Here is a 19,395-nt window from a genome sequence, read left to right as displayed (position 1 = left end):
GGGCTGTTCTTTCTATTTTTGGAGGATTTACTCTTCAGTTCTGTGAACCAAACAAGACAGCCATGAGGACAATATGGATATTGAGGGCACACTGGATTATCAAATGTAAGCTAATTTTTTTATGCCAGACATTGTGTGATTTGTGGGTTTACTAATAGATTTCAGATGTAATTAGTACTTTATGTGACTGTAGCCCAGTTCAAGAAATCACAAAATAATTTGATGTTGGAACAGCATTTGGATGATGTACTAAGTAAGTCTAGTTGATTTGCATTTGATTTATTCTTTGGCACAGATTACATGTAGTAGGCTCATTCATTCATTTTCTGCAACCTCTTATCCTCCAGTCATTGAGCGCAAGGCGGGGACACACCTTTGAGTGTGCGCCAGTCCTTCGCAGGGAGACACACTCTCACTCACACTCTATAGACACTTTTGAGTCACCAATGTGTGTTATTGGACTGAGGGAGGAAACCGGAGCACCCAGAGGACACTCACACAGACACTAGGAGAACACACCAAACTCAACAACAATCACCTGGAGCTGAGCTTGAACCCTCAACCCTAGGACCCTGGAGTTGTGTGACAGCAGCATTATCTGTTGCACCACTGTGCCTGTGGTAGGCTAATTTATAATTTATTATTATTATTATTATACCATTTACTTTAGCCCAGGAGCCCTTCTAACAGCTTAGTAAAAATGTTTGTACACACTAAATGCCTGTACTGAGAAGGACATCCTTTATATAATCTTAAAGAAAAGAACTAACTGCTGTTAGTTTCAGTTCATGTCATTGGGGTCTGTTGTAAATTTGTCTTGACTAAGTTCAGTTCTGGACACCTTTAGATTTAATGATTTGCCACTACACTTATTGGCAATACCACTACTTTCCTCTTTAGATATTTAGATATGCATCTGCCAAATAAACAAATATAGAAGTACTTAGTATCCTGTTATTGCATCCTAATTACCAATGTTATAAACCTTTATTAAAATTGATCAATCACAATTGTAGGGGTGCTTTTGTTTTCTTTTTCTTTTTTTTTTTTTTTTTTTGAAAATCATGAATATTTTCTTTTCAGTTTTACACTTTGACACTTTGGAAATACTGCCCATCCACAAAAATATTGTTTATGTCCGCTAAAATTAAGAAAGAAATGAATGTAAATAATAATACCTCTGTAGAAATATATTTATGTTAATTATTTTCATGTATGTGTGCTTTCTTTTCACTTAGAATATAATAATGTTTTTTTAAAGAACAATATGACAAACTGTATAATATATATATAATAATATATAATAATACATAATAATTACATAATAATAATTTATTACAGGACACATCAAATTACAAGAAATTGTCCCTTATTTAGGAATGTAGATTTAGGTAAACTAAAAGTACCATAATTTAGTTTTAGTACTATCATTTTATTTTTGTAGTACTATAATTTAGTATTTATTTACAGCTTTTATTTTTGTTATTATAAAGGACTTTTCATATAAGTAGCAAAGATCTTTACAAATAAAAGATAACACTCAGTAGCTGTAACAGAAAATTTTAAATAATATAATTATCACCAAAAAGTAAACAAGGATAACACTATTTTAAAAAGGTGAAAAAAGTAATGTTGTTGTGATTACCATACTTCACTGCCAAATAAAAAACGAGATTAATTTCCAGAATTTAAACATATAAATGTTTGATTTCATATTGCCATACTCTATGTTTTAGTAAACATAAATAGGATTGCTTCACGTTTTACCACAACAGTTAAAGTTGTTACTCAAATTTATTTAAAACTAAAATGAATAAAATTAACAATTTATTTTACATATAATATATTATATTCCATCTATTTATTGTATCTGTGTATTTATAGCCTACTATAAAGTCTGCTTTCTGTAACATTTAACATTGTGTCTTGTAAATCTACCCTGTTGTGCAGAACTGTGACATATATCAATTTGTATAAAAAAGGGAAATTAAAACATAAAGAGGCAATATGCATGTCACAGACTCAATAGCTCATCATTAATGTATAATTTATAGTGGCAATTTCAGCAACAGCCCGTATTAGATCAGTCAAACATTATACCACTGTAACTGTTCATACAGTCTAGAAAAAAATCCTTATAGGGGTATAGTTACTATGCTAATCTTGCAGCATTGCTGTTTTTTCTACAATGTGCAGTGGCTGGTAAGTCACGCTAAGTGTGAGATGTAAGTGTGCATACAAGTTTCATCTCAGTCTGTGGTTGTTGAACCTGGTGCTAAACAAACAAACTTTAGTCTCCTATGAGCGCTGAAGTGGAAAATCTGTCTGCATTGTCTGCTCAGGACTGACCTTTGTTTACTGCATCTCAGTGTTCAGAGCTAAAGACACAGTTGACAGGAGAAATGTAAGACCAACTGCCTTTTTTATGTTAAACCTGTTAGAAACTGTGGTATTTATTTTTTCACTTTAAACTTCAAATAAGTCATTCCAAATATATAGAAAATATTATTTTCCTAATTGTGTTAATTCACCTGATGACTCATTCTACATGACAATTGTGTTTTGTGTTGGAAACAGAATGCTTTTGAACATGAAGAGACTATTCCAGTTTATTTTTCTCTTACTGATAATTGAAACACATTCACCTAACTCTGTTAATGGTAAGTACTTTTTAATAAAATGTAATATTCAGGCCTTCACTGTAAATTATTCTCTAATAAGTAATTCTCTAATAAGTAAATTGTCTGTACTCAGTTTGTCTCTACTTTTCATTTTTTAAACCATTTACATTTCCCTTTTACTTATTTTATGATGCTGTTCATCAACAAGAAATATGTAGAAAAAAGTGTATTATATTCCTTTTTATTCTCGTGTGATTTTATGTGTTTGAAAACCAGAGAAAAAAATGAGGTTTAAAAAACCTTGAGCATTTCAATGAGGTGTAAAATATATTTGCTCAAAAACCCCAAACAAACTTAATATTAAGATAATAATTGTATATTATTATATTAAAATAAAACATGAATATGAATACATTAAAATAATGTTTTAATATTATGATATTAAAATACATTAAAATAATAATATTACAGTAAGTTGAGATTTTCAGTTAGTGAACATGTTTATTTAACCCTTTACAAATCTTTTCTTGTGGCCGTCCAGTATTATCTGATATCATCCAATACCTTTTTGTACGAGTGAAGAAGTGCTTCACGTTAAATCAAGTGTTCTGTTGATTTAACAAATCCATGCAGTCAAGGAAAAAATTTGGAAATATTGTTCTTCACATTATCTCACTATATCTCATTATATCTCATATTATTTCATTATATCATCTAGTATTATTTTTAGGAAACAAATCCTTTTTGCTGTATTCATGTTTTTGTTTTTAATAGTAATTTATCATTTTATACAAGCAACATGCTTATTGAGAAAATAATGTGTTTAAATAACGATACTAATCTTAGGCTTTAGACTTTTGTACAGTACTGTGTGTGTTACTTTTATATAACTGTTATTTTGTGGTATTTTGCTATATATATCAGCCATCACAGTAACACCCGCTCCTTGTTCCTACACTCACTGTCCATTCTCAGCTTCTCTGACCATAAAGGGGCACTCGTAGTACAAGTACAGACTGTATTCTATCTTTTGCTCTGCATACATTGTTAGCCCCCTTTCACCATGTTTCACCATGTGGACCACTCATCGCTGTCAGTGCTGCAGGGACACAGCTATGGTGAAGGTGTGACATTATGGTGAAGGAAACATTGTTTCCTTTCTTTTGAGACATAGAAATTTTCACCTATAATTTTTCTTGATGATAACATTGTTTGCTACATTTCATTCTGCTTCTCTCTTGTTAAATAGTCCAGAAGGTACCTGTGGGGAGCACAGTTAAGATCCCATGCAATGGTTATGGTGATGGCACAACGGCCAAGTGGTTTTACAGAGGCAAAGCCAAGAACCTTGAAGCTATTGTTTCTGAATTCAAAGGCTTGATGTTTAAAAATGCAACCATGTGGCCTGGGAAAAGGGTTCTGGCAGACTTTGTTTTAGAAATCAGCCCTTTTACTGAACTGGAAGAAGGGTTATATGTCTGTCAAGTCTGTAGGCACATATGTACTGATGTTGAACAGATATATTTATTACCTCATTATGGTAAGTAAAAAGCAGGCCCCTTATATTTCATTATTTTCATTATAATGATTAACAAAAACTGATGCTTTAGAAAGCACTGACCACACTTTTTGACTTTTGCAGAAACATCATCTCCTTCGTCAAGTACTCAGGTTATCATTGAAGGAGGCAAATTCAGTTATAGCTGCCTCAATGATACCACTCTGAAAGTTGGATGGACATTTTACAGACATGAAGAAAACACTACCCCTCATTTTAAAAGTATATCAGCATATGAACGTTTATTGAGCATTCAAAATGTTCAGCTGTCTGATGTGGGCAAGTACAGCTGCTGGAGAGAAGCAACTGGACAACGGTATACGGTTTCCTCTGTGAATCTCTGTGTACTTACAAGTGAGTATAATCAGACTACTCAAATTTAGCTATACCAAGACCCGAAACAGCACATTCATTCATTCATTCATTATCTGTAACCGTTTATCCAATTCAGGGTCGCGGTGGGTCCAGAGCCTACCTGGAATCATTGGGCGCAAGGCGGGAATACACCCTGGAGGGGGCGCCAGTCCTTCATAGGGCATTACTCATACATGTTAGATAAAATTATAGATATAAAGGAGCAGTAATCATCATCAGCCATCAGTCCATTATTTACATTTAGGAAATTTAAATGTAACTCAAAATTGTCAATACATTTCAACAGCTCAGTATAAAATTATTTACTGTATACATTGTTTTATAATTATTTTTAACTATATTTTCACTGTTACACTATGTAAAGACTTCATGATAAGAGTTACTTAAAGAACAAACATAATGCCAATTGTTCTTAATATGTTACCGAAATTTTGAGTATTTTGCCTTCTCCTGTTTCTATATCAAAGATGCAGGTATTGTTTACACAGTAAAACAGCAGCAGTAGTTTTCTGCATGAAACAGCTGACAAAAATATAGAAATTTACACAAAAATGTAAATTAATGCTGCATTTTTTTCTTAACCGTACTTGAATATAGGTATATATTAATATGCTAAATATGGTAATATATATATATATATACGTTTTATATAGGGTGAATATTGTATTTGCTCATTGTGCTAATAAATATGAAGATTTTGTAATAAATCAAGTAATTGATTATGACCAGATTTATTTTTTTGCATTTATTTATAAAAATAATTTTCCGTACTGAATACTGCATGTTTTTATAGCTGTGATACATATGGGCACATAAAGGAAAGCAAAACTATAAACAGTACAACAAACTGAATTCTCTATGTGGAATACACTTTGTAATTATAATCACATTTACAGCTGAGAAGTGGGCTGATTCTTCTCAGAACTGCACCCTTTACTGTGATGAGGATATAGATGCTGAGAAAAATCCTGTGCTCGTGGTGACAGATAAATGGAATATCTCTTTTACTGGAAGAATAAAGAAGCCAAGGAGTTCTGTGATTTGCAGGTGGCACAATAGCAGTGTGGTTTCAAACAAATCAAGTCTTGAGGATGAAGACACCACTCACACAAGTAGGTATTCTTAAAGAAAATTAACATCAGTGACGTTAAATGTAGTTAAATTTGTCAATGCTGACAGTATCATGAAAGTTCTGAATCAGAAATGTCTACTGCTTAAAGGAATCTGGCACAAAGGTGTAAAATTTCACTACTGAATTTCAGATGCCATTGAGATTACTGGAGAATCTTCTCAAGCAGCTATATTATTAAGCACATGTGCTGCAGCTTTCCTCATCATTGTAGCTCTTGTCATACTTTTATGGGTTTTACGACGGAGAGTGAATGCAGGTGAGATTTAATGCATTTACATGTTAATTTATTTGTTTTTGAGTGGATGTGTATGCGCGTGTCACTTTGCATGAGTGTAACTAAGCTACATCACTTTTCATCACTGTGCAGAGAGAAACTCTTCCAATGTTTGTCAAACCATGACCAGGAGTTCAGGGGTAAGTGTGTCACAGGAAAGAGAACCTTTTATTCCACTTCACCTTCTGTGGGCCAAAGAACAACCAAAAAAATATTGTAGGGATAGGCACAGTTACTAATATAGTCTATATTTTTCCATTTGTGCAGATTGAAAGTGAACTCATTTATTCAACTTTGGAAGTCTGCAGATATCAACAGGAGAATGTTATCATTACATCTGACAATGAGTGTGTCTACAGCAAAATTAAACCCTACCCTCAATTATGAATTCTATTCTGTGCATATTTATGTTATTTTTGCTTCACTTCATTATTTAGAAGAATGAATGTAATATAACAGCAATCCTTCTATATTCCATTATATCTTGCTGTCACATTTTATAACGTGTCATATTTATGTTGTTTTCCAGACATTTTGAAGTTGTATGTGTGTATATATTCTGCATTATATATTGAATTTAATTCAAATTTGTTCAATTTACATGACATAAGGAGTGTTTCATAACTTTATAAAAGGCAATTAAGGGTGAATTTTAGCTGCTGAATATTATAAAAAGTACCCCTCCCCTCGCCGCCATTATTCTTGTGCTTCATTTTAGGATTTTTATTAGTATTACAGAGCAGTTCAGTAAATTTACCAAGAAGACCATCAACATTTTTCCTCTCATGACGATATATTAAACATGTATGCTAACAGTAAAATCATGCCATTGTAATTATTCATATTCATGCCTACAGTCATAACATTGCACATGGTGGGTATTTTTTTTTTACAGTATTGTGTGGATTGATATTATTCACACATTCCACACCTTGCACTAAACAGTGCACTTCAAAGGTCTCTATGCACAGGGAGAAGCTTCTGTAGAAACAATTTCCCTCCTACTGAAAAAACCAATGTTGAAAATGGAAGCAAAGACCTTTTAGTCATTTTAATCTTATTTGTATAGCTCCTTTAACTGATTTACATAATTTCCCCTTTGCAGCACATGCTTTTTTCACTTGGTTATTATCTGTACAACAAGGTGTGATTTTAAGCATTGAGGACGTGTTGCCACATTTCTGTGTGTGGTTTTTGACCCTTGCTCTGTTTAACCACACTTTTTTTACATGATGGTGTATGGAAAGTAAATGTCAGCCAGCATGAAAATACAAATTACATTGGAAAGTTTCCAAAATTAATTTGCAAAAAAAATATTATTATAGCAATACATATAAACATAAATAATCCATGTTTATTATTTGAAACTGAAAAATTGTCAATGGTTTGTTGGTAGACTTAATTGACAAAAGTACCCACAAATTTATAATATAATCTAAATTATCTATACAAACAATAAATTGTGAAATATCTGATGTTTTATTGCATGCAATAAATTGCTATATGGCATTTTTATAAACCAGCATTCATTAAGCACTTAAAGAAATATAATAATGTAAAGCTATATTATAAATATAATTTTGCCTCTTTCTTTGAACAGAATGAACTAAACATAAACCTCTAGCATTACTGCTGGGTCTGATCCACTCATACCAATACAGCATACATTTACTGCAGCTCTAAGAATGATCTACCACCCTAATCATACCTGCTCTGTGTTGGTCTTATTGGGGTCCTGACTACTGAAGCACATGGTGAAATGGGGATAAGAATATACTTAGAAAAACAGGTGGACTAGTCTGTAACTGCAGAACTACAAACTGCTCCTGTATGGTCAGTGGAGCTGAAAAAATGGACAATGAGTGTAGATACAAAATGAGTGTTCCTAATCCAGTGATTGTTCAGTATGTATAATATAATGATAGAAGATATATTAAATGTTATACAATTACTTAAAAGTAAAATAGATTAATATAAATCAATTTTATCTTACAATATTACACTGCAGTGGCAGAAATTATTTAAAACATTGAGGGCCTTATTCTGGGCGTTCCCCCTTTTTTCCATAAAGGTCTTTAAGTATGATCAGAGATGTCCAGGGCAGACTAAATTCACTCAAGTAAAAGTACTATTACATCTATAACTGACTGTACCTTCACAAAAATAGGTAGAAGTACAAACTCTGGAAATGTGTGCTGTCTGTGTTCAAGGTGGGTATGAGCTCAGGGTGGCTAGGTACATAAGCAGTTGGTGGGACCCAGGTGTGCTGGCCATAGCTGATAAAAGGCAGCTCAATAATTATATGAGGTTGTACTCAGATGGGCCCTAGGTTTTACTCATCCTAGTACCATTACTGACTCTGGATGGCATCCATAGGTGAGGCAAACATTTGGACAAAATTTGCTGGTATTTGGTGGTGTTTAAAGGGTGTATTAAGACAGTCTCTGGTAATTTAGTAGTGATTTAGTTTGAATAACAAACACCCTTATTTCGGCGTTTTGTTTACATGGCTCCTCCCATCCTTGAGTAACTAACTCAACCTATTGCATTGTAGAATTGATGGAGACAAAATTACAGCTTCAGACAGCTAGGGTTTCTTAAACCATAAAGTTTAAGGAACCAATACCAACAACATAGGGTATAGGGTATTTAAATTACTTTAAATAATGAATAACGGATGATAGTGATATTTAGCGCTGCTTTTTTAGTGTTGAATTTTGGCGGATTAGGCAACCCAGGTTGGAGCATGCGCAGTGGCAGGGGCTTCAGAATGAAAGCGCTAGTAGTTAGCGGCTAGAGGAACAGAGGCACATTCGGTGAGTGAGGAATTAAAATTAAACCTTTACACACCCTTCCCTCCATACGGGACTCTTTTAATGTAGGAGAAAACGCGACGTTTAATAATTAGGGACAGTGAGTCGTTCACCTGTCATTGTAACTTTGTTGAAGACAGAGCGGCCTTTTCTTAGAGTGTTTAGTAGCCCGTCTCAGCGCTACACATCTTTCAGTACATACACAATCGTTAGGTTTTTTTCAAATCCCTGGATAAAACAAGTTGTTTAGAGATTCCTGCACGTTTGTCCATTTCATTGTAATCAAGTAAGTTACGCAGCTTTATATTTGGATTTATTTAGTCACAGATTAGCTTTGTTATATCTGTAGATATAGAAAACCGTACATGTTCTTGTCTGAGTAACATTTGTTTTCTTCACAGTTGTATTTAACTTTTAGAAGAGTATACTGCTGTGTGCTATGGAAGCTCCTCCGGTCACTGTCATGCCCGTTACAGGGGGCACTATAAACATGTTGGAGTATTTGCTGCAAGGTAAATTAAATTATAATAATGTTTATTATTAAATTGTAATAATGTTTATTATTGTTTATTCAGCATCGATACTCTTCACCTCTTACACAGGCAGCGTACTGGACCATTCCTTGGAAAGTCTCCTCCATCGCCTGAGAGGTCTATGCGATAACATGGAACCAGAGACTTTTGCTGACCATGAACTGGTGTATCTTCTCAAAGGTCAGCAAGGAAACCCTTTCATCCTGCGAGCCAGGCGCTCACTTGCTCACCCCACTGCTCCCTGGCACCTGCGTTATCTTGGGCAGCCGGAGGTGGGCGACAAGAATCGTCATGCCCTGGTACGTAACTGTGTGGATGTTGCAGCGTCTCACAGCCTGCCAGACTTCCTCAATGAGATGGGCTTTCGAATGGACCATGAGTTTGTGGCCAAGGGGCATATTTTCCGCAAGGGCGCACTCAAAGTGGTCGTGAGCAAACTGTACCGGGTGGTTGTGCCAGGTAACACTGATAACCCCGAAGCGTTGTCTCTTTCCTACCTAGTCGAACTTAGTGTGCTGGCTCCAGGGGGACAGGACACAGTGTCTGAAGACATGCGCAGCTTTGCAGAGCAGCTGAAGCCCCTGGTACACCTGGAGAAGATTGACCCTAAAAGACTCATGTAGATGCTAAAATGGAGGGGACGGCTCTGTTTCAGTCTATGATCAGCTCTTAAAAGTATGAGGCTCTGATGCAGTTTGCATGTGGATCCTAACTTGTCACTTTCCTTAAAATCCAGTAAAAGTCACCAAAGCTGTTACACCACTCAAGCTGAAAGCACAACATTATTTTTGAAAAAAGGAATGAGACATTACGTATCAACGCCATCCTATGATAGCAGAGCTAACTATAATTCAAGTGGTACCTCTCTTGCAATGGAATTTTTTGCTCATGGTGCTTTTCCATTTTGTGACAGTTCATAACTTTGGCCATAAGGTGAAGCAGGTGTAAGATGTAAATATGTTATTTAGTGTTGGCAGTACATGTAAGAGTAAAGCTTATTTTCTGAATAAATTCCTTTTACATTACTCACATGTGCAGTGTTGCTGTTTGTATACTAATAGGAGTGCAGCTATTCTCTGTTTAGCTATAACCCAAGGATTAGTTCAATAACACTATACCACTTCTGTATTTCAGCTGTGTTGCACTAGGTGGCACTCTTTCTCTTTTTCAAAGTTTGGCTGCTTCAAAGAGTGGCATTCTCTTGCAGACCTCTCATGTGAGAGATGCAGTTGCTATGGCAATAATTAGGTGCGAGATCTCCACCCCCTCACCCCCACCACCGCTAGCTCTAATTAGCTTTCTCAATTGCTTAATGATACATGGACCTGTGAAAGCTCTCCTTTCTTCCCTGTCAGAAAAGTGCAGATATTTTTTTTCCCTCTCTGCTCTCATCTCCACTATTAACTCATGAGAGCTGACACCAGATTTGGCAGCTAGAGATGAGGCCATTACTCTTCCAGTGCTCCAACTGGGATCCTGTTATTTAAAATGTATGAGAGAATTTACCATTCATTTTTGTTTTTGGACATACATAGTCATTTGAATGGAGATAAAAATTACTATGAGCTTCAGATCATGTAGCTTGATTTTTTTTTTTTTTTTGTTTTGTTTTGTTTTTTTGTTATAAAGCATGAAAGCATGTTGCCTATGGCATTTAAAACATTCTACAGAGCAAACATCTTGCTTAGTTATAACTAATACTTATATTAAGTGTTGATCCTCGAATATGACTTAAGACATCTCTAAGTGGCTAGATTTTAATTTCTCAAGTTGCCTGTAAGATACATTTATCATTTTATTTTAATAATTTTTGCATTTATACTAAGGCTTGGTCATTGCTTGATAATGTTGCCAGAAAATTAGGATTACCTCTCTCTTTATCTGCAAATGATATCATATCTACATTAAGAAGAGAAATAGAAAGTGATATGAACATATTTGATCTGGAGTTTTCTTTAGCTGCGTAAAGGGAATGTCCACGATTGTGGACAAATAAAGTTATAAGCTCTTTCTTTTAAGGTAGAATGTTTTGAGATGAAAATAACTTTTTTTTGTATGTGGCTTAAGTTTAACTTCTCTGAAAGTTTGTATTCACTCTTTGAATTACCACCAAAACTCATTGTAACAGGTTGTAACAGGTGTTGTTTAGTTTTGTAGCACTTTCCATAATGCAGTTAACCGTTTCCTGTTTTTGGAGATATATGCACCTTAAGTGATCCAAAACAGCAAAAATAAGTCAGTATTACCCACATATGGAGCAGGGATAGAGCAATCCTCAATTCGGTTTGTGCTTTTCAATTCTCAGAGTTTTCTCTGTTGACTAGAAAACTCCAGGAGCCCCTGCCATGAGCAGAGAGATGGAGAAAGCCTAGCACACAGGACTTAGACAGTTTATTTTTTTACAGACGTTTACAGACGATGAGGATTTGTAAGTATATTAGACTGTTTTTGAGCACACACACAGACAGGAAAGATAGTAAATGGTGCGGAAACATCTTAATTTTATTAAAAGTGTTCATGATTACAATCATGAATTTGCCCTGAATTATGAAAATGTAGGGGTCATCCTGATATTGTCCTGTGTCTTATGTAGATAGCAGGCAACTCCGAAATGTACCCTGTGACATTGCAAAACCCCTTCTCTAACGGAAATCGTAACTTTACAAATGGTTAGTTTTTGCTGGATTTCTGCATTTTGCTGTGTAAACAAGTCTCTCCGGCTAATCAGCACATTGCAAGGTTTACACATCACATATACCTTCTCAGCTCGCTTCATACCAGGTGCGAGTAGGGACTGAAAAAAGTAAAATTTTCCAGAGACCAGATTTGCCCAATGGAAATACAAAAGAACAGAGTAGGGACCATGCAGTGGGGAAGCGCTACGTAACAATTAAATATGGCAAAAATGAGAGTCACTAAAATCCTATATTTCTGCAGCTCATGCTTCATTGCTGGGCACCTTGCTTATGGAGTAAACAGAGGCTCAGTCACGTTTAAAAGAACAGGTGTTGAAAGCAGTTGTTCTGAACACTGCTTTTTTGACAGGTCAAAAGAGTGTTGTGTTGCTTGATACTTCTGGTATTTTGACCAAAGCATGTCACCAGTATATTAGTAAGAAATGTATAAAGCCTGTAAGTGAATTAATGCCATTTCTTTCTTGTTTTAGTAGTGGATTTGATGATGCTGTTTAAGAATTTAGTCCTCTTTATATCTGTCTTAGTCACTTGAATTGGAAATCTACTTAATTTGAAACACGTATTAAGTTGTCTTTTTTATTCTGGTTACACAAAGGTAGGGGCTTAGTGGCATAGATTCTTCTCAAGAGCATATTTCCTGATGTTGCGTGTTCAAAAAGTGTCTGTCATCTTAATGCTGCTAGACTAAAAATGAATATTATAACTGGACTCTTAAAGGTAATGCATGTTTCTCGTGGACCACTGGGCAGAAGGCAATGTCACTGCGTATTCCTCTCTCCCTTAGGGGCTTCCTCATTGTGCTAGTGTTTCATTTGTCATTTGTGAATGGGTTTAGAGGTGTGTGTCAGATCACATTAGTTGAAACTCTGTCAGTGTCTCCTGTGCATGAACAAGGGCTGTTACCTGCTCTTTTAGGGTTTTTTTTTTTTTTTTTTTTTTTTAATAAACATATAGCCCTGCTTTAATTGAGGGCCTGAGGCCTTTCTTTGACAGCTTTGCATCTCTGAACATTCTGTGCATTTTCAGTAGAAATCAGCGCCAAGATCTTTGGCATGATATGATGACTGTTGCCAGAGGCAGGAAGTATTAAAGGTAGGCCAATCTGGGCCAGTGCCACAATGGGGGTGAACTCAGGTTTCACCTACTCTCTGGAAAATTCCTGATATCTAAAACAGTGATGATGCTAGGCTACAGTGCTAAAAGGAGAAATAAATGTATTTTCCTTAAGATGAGTTCCTTTTTTTTTGTCATTGTCATATATGTACATGACTTCATACTATATAAATGCATAGAAACACTGAATAGAAATGAATAGCAATACTGAGTAATAACGTAATTGCATACATATATCTGTAGAAGATATTGAGTACCTAAAGTGCTTGCAAGTCAGTATATAGAGGTTTTATTTAACATTTTATTTGCTCTATGCGTCTCTAAGTAAAACATGATTCAGTTAACTGGTTTCATATAAGATGTCTTTTAATACGTTTTGAATGAAATTCCACAATCCATTTTTGTCTCTCTGAGCACAAACTGGAATTGCCCTCCTCTCACTAGTGGCTGCAGTGGTTGGGTGAGTGTGACACACTGTTCTGGGATCAGCACCAAAGCCAACCCTCCTGCCTCTGGAATGTCTGGTATGGAGTGTGTGAAGCACCCAGCCTAGTGGTGCTCTGACGCTCCCACACATACACTCACCACAACCTTTGCTGTGATTGCGCCATGCCCACCTTTTCAACCACACCCCTCATGGCATTGGGGGTGTAGCTTTGATTTCATGTTGCTTGTTTTTTTTATTTTTTTATTTAATAGCCCGTCTCAAAATGTAATGTTTAATATATTATAGTTAACTATTTTTGCCTTTGTTTTCCTTGAGTTTCTCACAAGTGGAGGTTCTACATAATCTATGGTCTAAATCAGTTTCTAATCAGCAAAACTCATATACCATCCCTGTTCCTTGGCTTTGTTAGAAATGTCATTGGCTGCACCATGTGGACTGTGGTGTGCAGATTCTTGGTATGAAAATACTAAGAGACTGTCTGTAAAATACCAGGTTTGTTGCACATGACTCATCAGAACACCTCATATGTGCACTGTTTAGCTCCTACAATAACACAATTGTAATTTTACTATAAATGATACCACACATGTTGAAGTTTCAGTGGGTGTATTGTGTAACATTTGAGTGTGCCCAAATAGTGGGTGTGCTGGGTGGAGACAGGGGAAAGAATTCATGATTGTATATGGACGTGTTTTGTGGATTTGGATTGTGGTCACTTATGTCACTCCCGGAATGTCTAAGTGCATTGTGCTTTTTGTCGGCCTTATCCTCAAAAAACATCTCATGGAGGAATTTTATCTCTGTGTATTTCAGCAGGAAATGGATCTCTGTGAAAGATTCCATTTAAAGTAAAATAACTAATAACTAAAATATTCTAATTAAAGTAAAATAGCTATTATCATTTATCATTCTTAGACATATTAAATACTAAGGTTTGTAAATAATGGGCCTGTTTCCAATTGGTGTAAAATGTATTTGTGAGACGGGTGAAATGTAACATAGTTGTAGGGCCATAGCTGTTTCATTAGAAACATTTACATCATAGCCCACCTGCCATGTACAGGTGCATCTCAATTAGAATATCATCAAAAAGTTCATTCATTTTGGTAATTAAATTCAAAAAGTGAAACTCATGTAGATTCATTACAAACAGAGTGATCTATTTCAAGCGTTCATTTTTTTTAATGTTGATGATTATTGCTTACAGCCAATGAAAACCCAAACGTCATTATTTCAGAAAATTAGAGTATTATAGAAGATCAGTTTAATTGATAATAAAAAGATTTTTAATACAAGAAAAGAAATGATAGCCTACTGAAAAATATGTACAGTATATGCACTCAGTACTTGGTCTGGGCTCCTTTTGCATGAATTACTTCATCAATGCTGGATGGTATGGATGCAATCAGCCTGTGGCACTGCTGAGGTTTTTATGGAAGGCCAGGTTGCTTTGATAGTGGCCTTCAGCTTGTCTGAATTGTGGGGTCTGGTGTCTCTCATCTTCCTCTTGACAATGCCCCATAGATTCTCTATGGGTATTAGGCAGGCGAGTTTGCTAGCCAATCAAGCACAGTTATACCGTGGTTATTAAACCAGGTATTAGTACTGTGGACAGGTGCCAGGTCCTGCTGGAAAATGAAATCTGCATCTCCATAAAGCTTGTCAGCAGAGGGAAGCATGAAGTGCTTTAAATTTTCCTGGTAGATGGCTGCGCTGACTTTGGACTTGAAATAACACAGTGGACCAACACCAACAGATGACATGTGCTCCCCAAACCGTCACTGATAGTGGAAACTTCACACTAGACTCAAGCAGCTTGGATTGTGTGCCTTTCCACTCTTCCTCCAGACTCTGAGACCTTGATTTCCAAATTAAATGCAAAATTTACTTTCATCTGAAAACAAGACTTTGGACCACTGAGCAACAGTCCAGTCCTTTTTCTCCTTGACCCAGGAAAGCGCTTCTCCAGCAGCAGTCCACTACCTGTGAATCTCCTCCAAATTTTTGAATGGCCTATTCTTGACAATCTTTTCAAGTCTGCAGTTATGCCTGTTGCTTGTGCACCTTTCTTCTCCCACACTTTTTCCTTCCACTCAGCTTACAATTAATATGCTTGGATACAGCAGGAGTGTGTCAATGACTGCCTTCTAGACATCTGTCAAGTCAGCAGTCATTCCCCATAATTGTGTAGCCAACTGAACCAGGCTAAGGGACCATTTTATAGGCTAAGGAAACATTTGCAGGTGTTTTGTATTTATTTTTCTAATTTCCTGAGATAATGACATTTAGGTTTTCTTGAAACTCTTGAAATAGGTCACTCTGCTTGTAATGAATCTATATAATACATGAGTTTCGCTTTTGATAAGAATCACTGAAATAAATGAACTTTTTGTTGCTATTCTTATTTACTGCGATTAACCTGTATATACATACTTTATCTAGCATTTCTTCAGTTACTAGTTCCTGATCACAAAGACACATGGTTAGCTGAACATTTATGTGTTATCAACCACACTCAATCCAGCAGCAACACTCACATTTGTAAAAACCTCAGCAATCTTGCTTTGCCATGACATTGACCACCATGTCTATGTCACTGCAAAATTATATCCCAACAATGGTCCTCTTATCAAAAATTGTGAAAAAGAATGGCTTTGTTGACAGTAGAGACGTATGGTACGCTGTACTTAAACTGGATTTTAAATAAATGTACCTGAAGGCTATAAAGGGCATTCCAGCCCAAACCCATTTAGTGCAGTATGATCATACACAGAAATGATTGCATTACACAAAGCATCACACAATCATTTTAATTTTCTCTGCTGTCATACCCTCCTGGGTGCCATTTTAATATATGACTATACTTGTAATGTATATAAATGGTTTAAAAGCCTGTTTATCACATGGTTATTAGTTTGTAAACACTTTAAAAGTCTTTGTAACACAGAAATAGAAAGGGTCCCAGTGATGGGCCCTTTCTTGTTGAATACTAAAAGTGTCAGAGAACTTATCGAAAATGTTAAGATAAAGAATAAGTTAAGATCCGAGCATGTGAATTTAGTCATTTCGCATGTTAAGGTACACCTCATTATCACTGATGATTAATAATGATAATAATAATAATAATAATAATAATAATCAAATAAACACTTTGTTGGCGGTTAATTCATTAAATGCTTAAACTTATTAACCAATATGTTATGAAGCTAACTAGCTTCAGGTCGAATGATGGAGGAGACAAAGTAAGGTTAGTATCTGGCAAGATCTAAGGTTTCACATTGTAGATGGATATGAGTTCACTATTTGGCAAACAGCAGGTCACTGTTGCCCTTTCTATCTAAGTGTTATTACTGTTAGATGATATCAATGTATTAATGACATAACTACTAATAAACAGATTTTAAACCATTTATAAACCTTTAAAAGTGAGTCTTATGTCGCTTTTCCACTGAATGGGTCTGGCTTTGCTCGTTTAAAGCTTGTCGCTTTTCCACTGGCAGGGTTCCCCCACAAAATGGAGCAAAACCCAGGCTCTAACAGGAATTGCTGGCTTTGAAAACCACAACAACATCGGTGGTAAAGTTAGGCGCTGTTTACTCATCGTGTATTCGCATGTTTTAGTTTTTGGGACTGAACATGGCTCCGTATCCCAATTCTCACAGATCAGTTTTACTTGTTGCGTGTTTGGCTTTCACTGGAAATTTCGTCTGCCATCGGCCCAAGGAGCATATAAACGTCTTCAAAACACCTTAAGGTAGTTGCAAGCTGCCATTATGAAAATATATATAAAAATAAATGAGAAGGCTGCTGTAACTTTAGAGATTTTACATGTGGTGAGTGTGTGCTGGACTTGAATGATCTCTGCATTTTGTGGTGATTGACATGGCTCTGGCCAATCAGCGCTCTGCATGGTTTACACGTCACTATTTAGTACATACTCAGCATAGTCGGAACCTGGAGCAAGCTGGGACTGAAACCATACCTGGTTCCAAGGACCAGGTATCAGATTTGGTCAGTAGAAAAGCCATAGAGTCATTCCGAGTTGTGTAGATTCTATGCAGAGGAAAAGCACCTTTATTCTAAAGTAGTATATGGTCCTGACTACTGGTTTAGCTACTTATAAGCTAATAAACCCAACCAAGATATAGTGTAATGCTTAACTCAGTAGTTGAAAAAATATTTAAAGATAAGTGTTTTGTTGCAGAAAGATAATCAGTTTCATTTAAGTAGCTTGTGCTATAGACTTCTTTTCACATTTGCCATTTAACAAAAATTAATTAGTGTTGCAGTCACACAGCTCCAGGCATCTGGAGGTTATGGATTCGAGTCCCGTTCCGGGTGACTGTCTGTGAGGAGTTTGATGTGTTCTCCCTGTGTCTGCGTGGGTTTCCTCTGGGTGCTCCAGTTTCCTCCCACAGTCCAAAAACACATGGTGGTAGATGGATTGGTGACTCAAAAAGTGTCCGTAGGTGTGAGTGTGTGAGTGAATGTGTGAGTGTGTGTTGCCCTGTGAAGGACTGGCGCCCCCTCCAGGGTGTATTGCCGCCTTGCCCCCAGTAATTCCAGGTAGGCTCCGGACCCACTGTGACCCTGAATTGGATAAGCAGTTACAGACAATGAATGAATGAATTTAATGCATTGCCAGGTTTTTTCCCCTGATTTTTACAGTGGAAAATCTCACTCCAGAAAGCACTGCTGTATGAAGTAATTAAGTATGTTTACAGTGGTAAAATGTTTTCTCTTGACTGATGTCATTATAAGTGAAAGCTATGACAATAGTAGATTTCTGTTTATTTGCTTGGTTTAATTATAGGTATCCCAATACTACTCCTCAGACATGGAGAATAAAAAAAAGCTAGACCATTCCTGTGAGCCATCAAAGGAAACTTTGCCATTGAGTAAAAGTATGTAAAGTACATAAACTGTAGAGTGGCCTAACGGTCATTGACAAGAGTGAAATTACACTTTCTATCCCTAAACACTCAGAGCATGCTGAGCTTGTTGAGTGCTCTCTGAGCACGCGAGCATGAAGGGAGTAAATGGTATGTCATGGTTTGTTTTGCTCCTTGAAAAGAAGCCTGTTTTAGTGTTTACAGCTGTGTAGCTCTGGCAGAGTCGTATCACTTTATCCAGAGGAGGCGCCATGGTGCAAGTTGCATGCTGTAAAACTCTGCGAGACCCTCCACAGGAACCATGTTTTACTGCAAGAAATATATCAGCCGTAGCAAGGTCTTTTGTTTCGTTAGGGACATACTGTTTGATTTAACATCTCAAACTTAGAGTGGAGTCATCCATCATATTTTAGTCTTATGATACTTATCAGCTCAGAACCAGGGGATGACTAATCCCTTTTAATCTCACCCATTTAATCTGCTTAATCGTGGTGGTGAACTGCATTTATGAGGTGTTAAAAACAAATTGATCCCATTTAAATGAAGTGCAGAGTAGAGCACTTGCAGATAGCCAATAAAGTCCCTGATACAGTCTGTCAAAAAGGTGTGTATCCACCTTATGCTCAACCAAAATGTCTTCTGAAATCAATGGAATTAATAGGAAGTTTGTAAAGCCTTTGCTTCAGTGTTATCTATTCTTTCATTGTGGGACTGACCTTGTCTTTTATGAGGACAAATGAGGTAAGGCTGACCACAGTGCCAACAATTTGAAGAATTAGTTAATTAATTCATTCCTTCATTCATTTTTGTAACACCTTAGTCCTGTTCAGGGAAGCAGTGTGTCTGGAGCCAACCAGCAAATTCACCAGTGTTAAATCAACACTATTAGTGTTAAATTAACTATGTGACTGTTAAAATTTAGCACTCTTTAACAATCTCA

At 36.2% G+C, this 19,395-nt stretch overlaps 2 protein-coding genes across 5 annotated transcripts; both read left to right on the top strand.

Annotated features, from left to right (window-relative positions):
- The first annotated feature begins 366 nt into the window (after positions 1-366).
- LOC136708244 (uncharacterized) lies at positions 367-6,556 on the top strand. The gene is made up of 8 exons (XM_066682638.1): positions 367-620; positions 2,578-2,660; positions 3,871-4,161; positions 4,264-4,533; positions 5,451-5,666; positions 5,817-5,942; positions 6,054-6,100; positions 6,228-6,556. The coding sequence occupies exons 2-8, from the start codon at positions 2,579-2,581 to the stop codon at positions 6,345-6,347; spliced, it is 1,152 nt and encodes a 383-aa protein (XP_066538735.1). The 5' UTR covers positions 367-620; position 2,578; the 3' UTR covers positions 6,348-6,556.
- A 1,687-nt stretch (positions 6,557-8,243) lies between these two features.
- Positions 8,244-10,295, top strand: med18 (mediator of RNA polymerase II transcription, subunit 18 homolog (yeast)). 4 transcript variants are annotated; one of them, XM_066683709.1, is made up of 3 exons: positions 8,244-8,336; positions 9,175-9,285; positions 9,376-10,295. In XM_066683709.1, the coding sequence occupies exons 2-3, from the start codon at positions 9,213-9,215 to the stop codon at positions 9,927-9,929; spliced, it is 627 nt and encodes a 208-aa protein (XP_066539806.1). In that variant the 5' UTR covers positions 8,244-8,336; positions 9,175-9,212; the 3' UTR covers positions 9,930-10,295. The 4 variants fall into 4 exon arrangements, with proteins under 4 accessions (XP_066539806.1, XP_066539804.1, XP_066539805.1 ...); XM_066683707.1 differs by lacking the exon at positions 8,244-8,336 and adding an exon at positions 8,655-8,776; XM_066683708.1 differs by lacking the exon at positions 8,244-8,336 and adding an exon at positions 8,787-9,059.
- The last annotated feature ends 9,100 nt before the right edge of the window (positions 10,296-19,395 follow it).

This window comes from Hoplias malabaricus, chromosome 10 (assembly GCF_029633855.1).
Source record: "Hoplias malabaricus isolate fHopMal1 chromosome 10, fHopMal1.hap1, whole genome shotgun sequence".
NCBI lineage: Eukaryota > Metazoa > Chordata > Actinopteri > Characiformes > Erythrinidae > Hoplias > Hoplias malabaricus.
The sequence above is the reverse complement of the archived record's forward strand: the minus strand, read 5'-3'. Positions and strand labels throughout refer to the sequence as shown.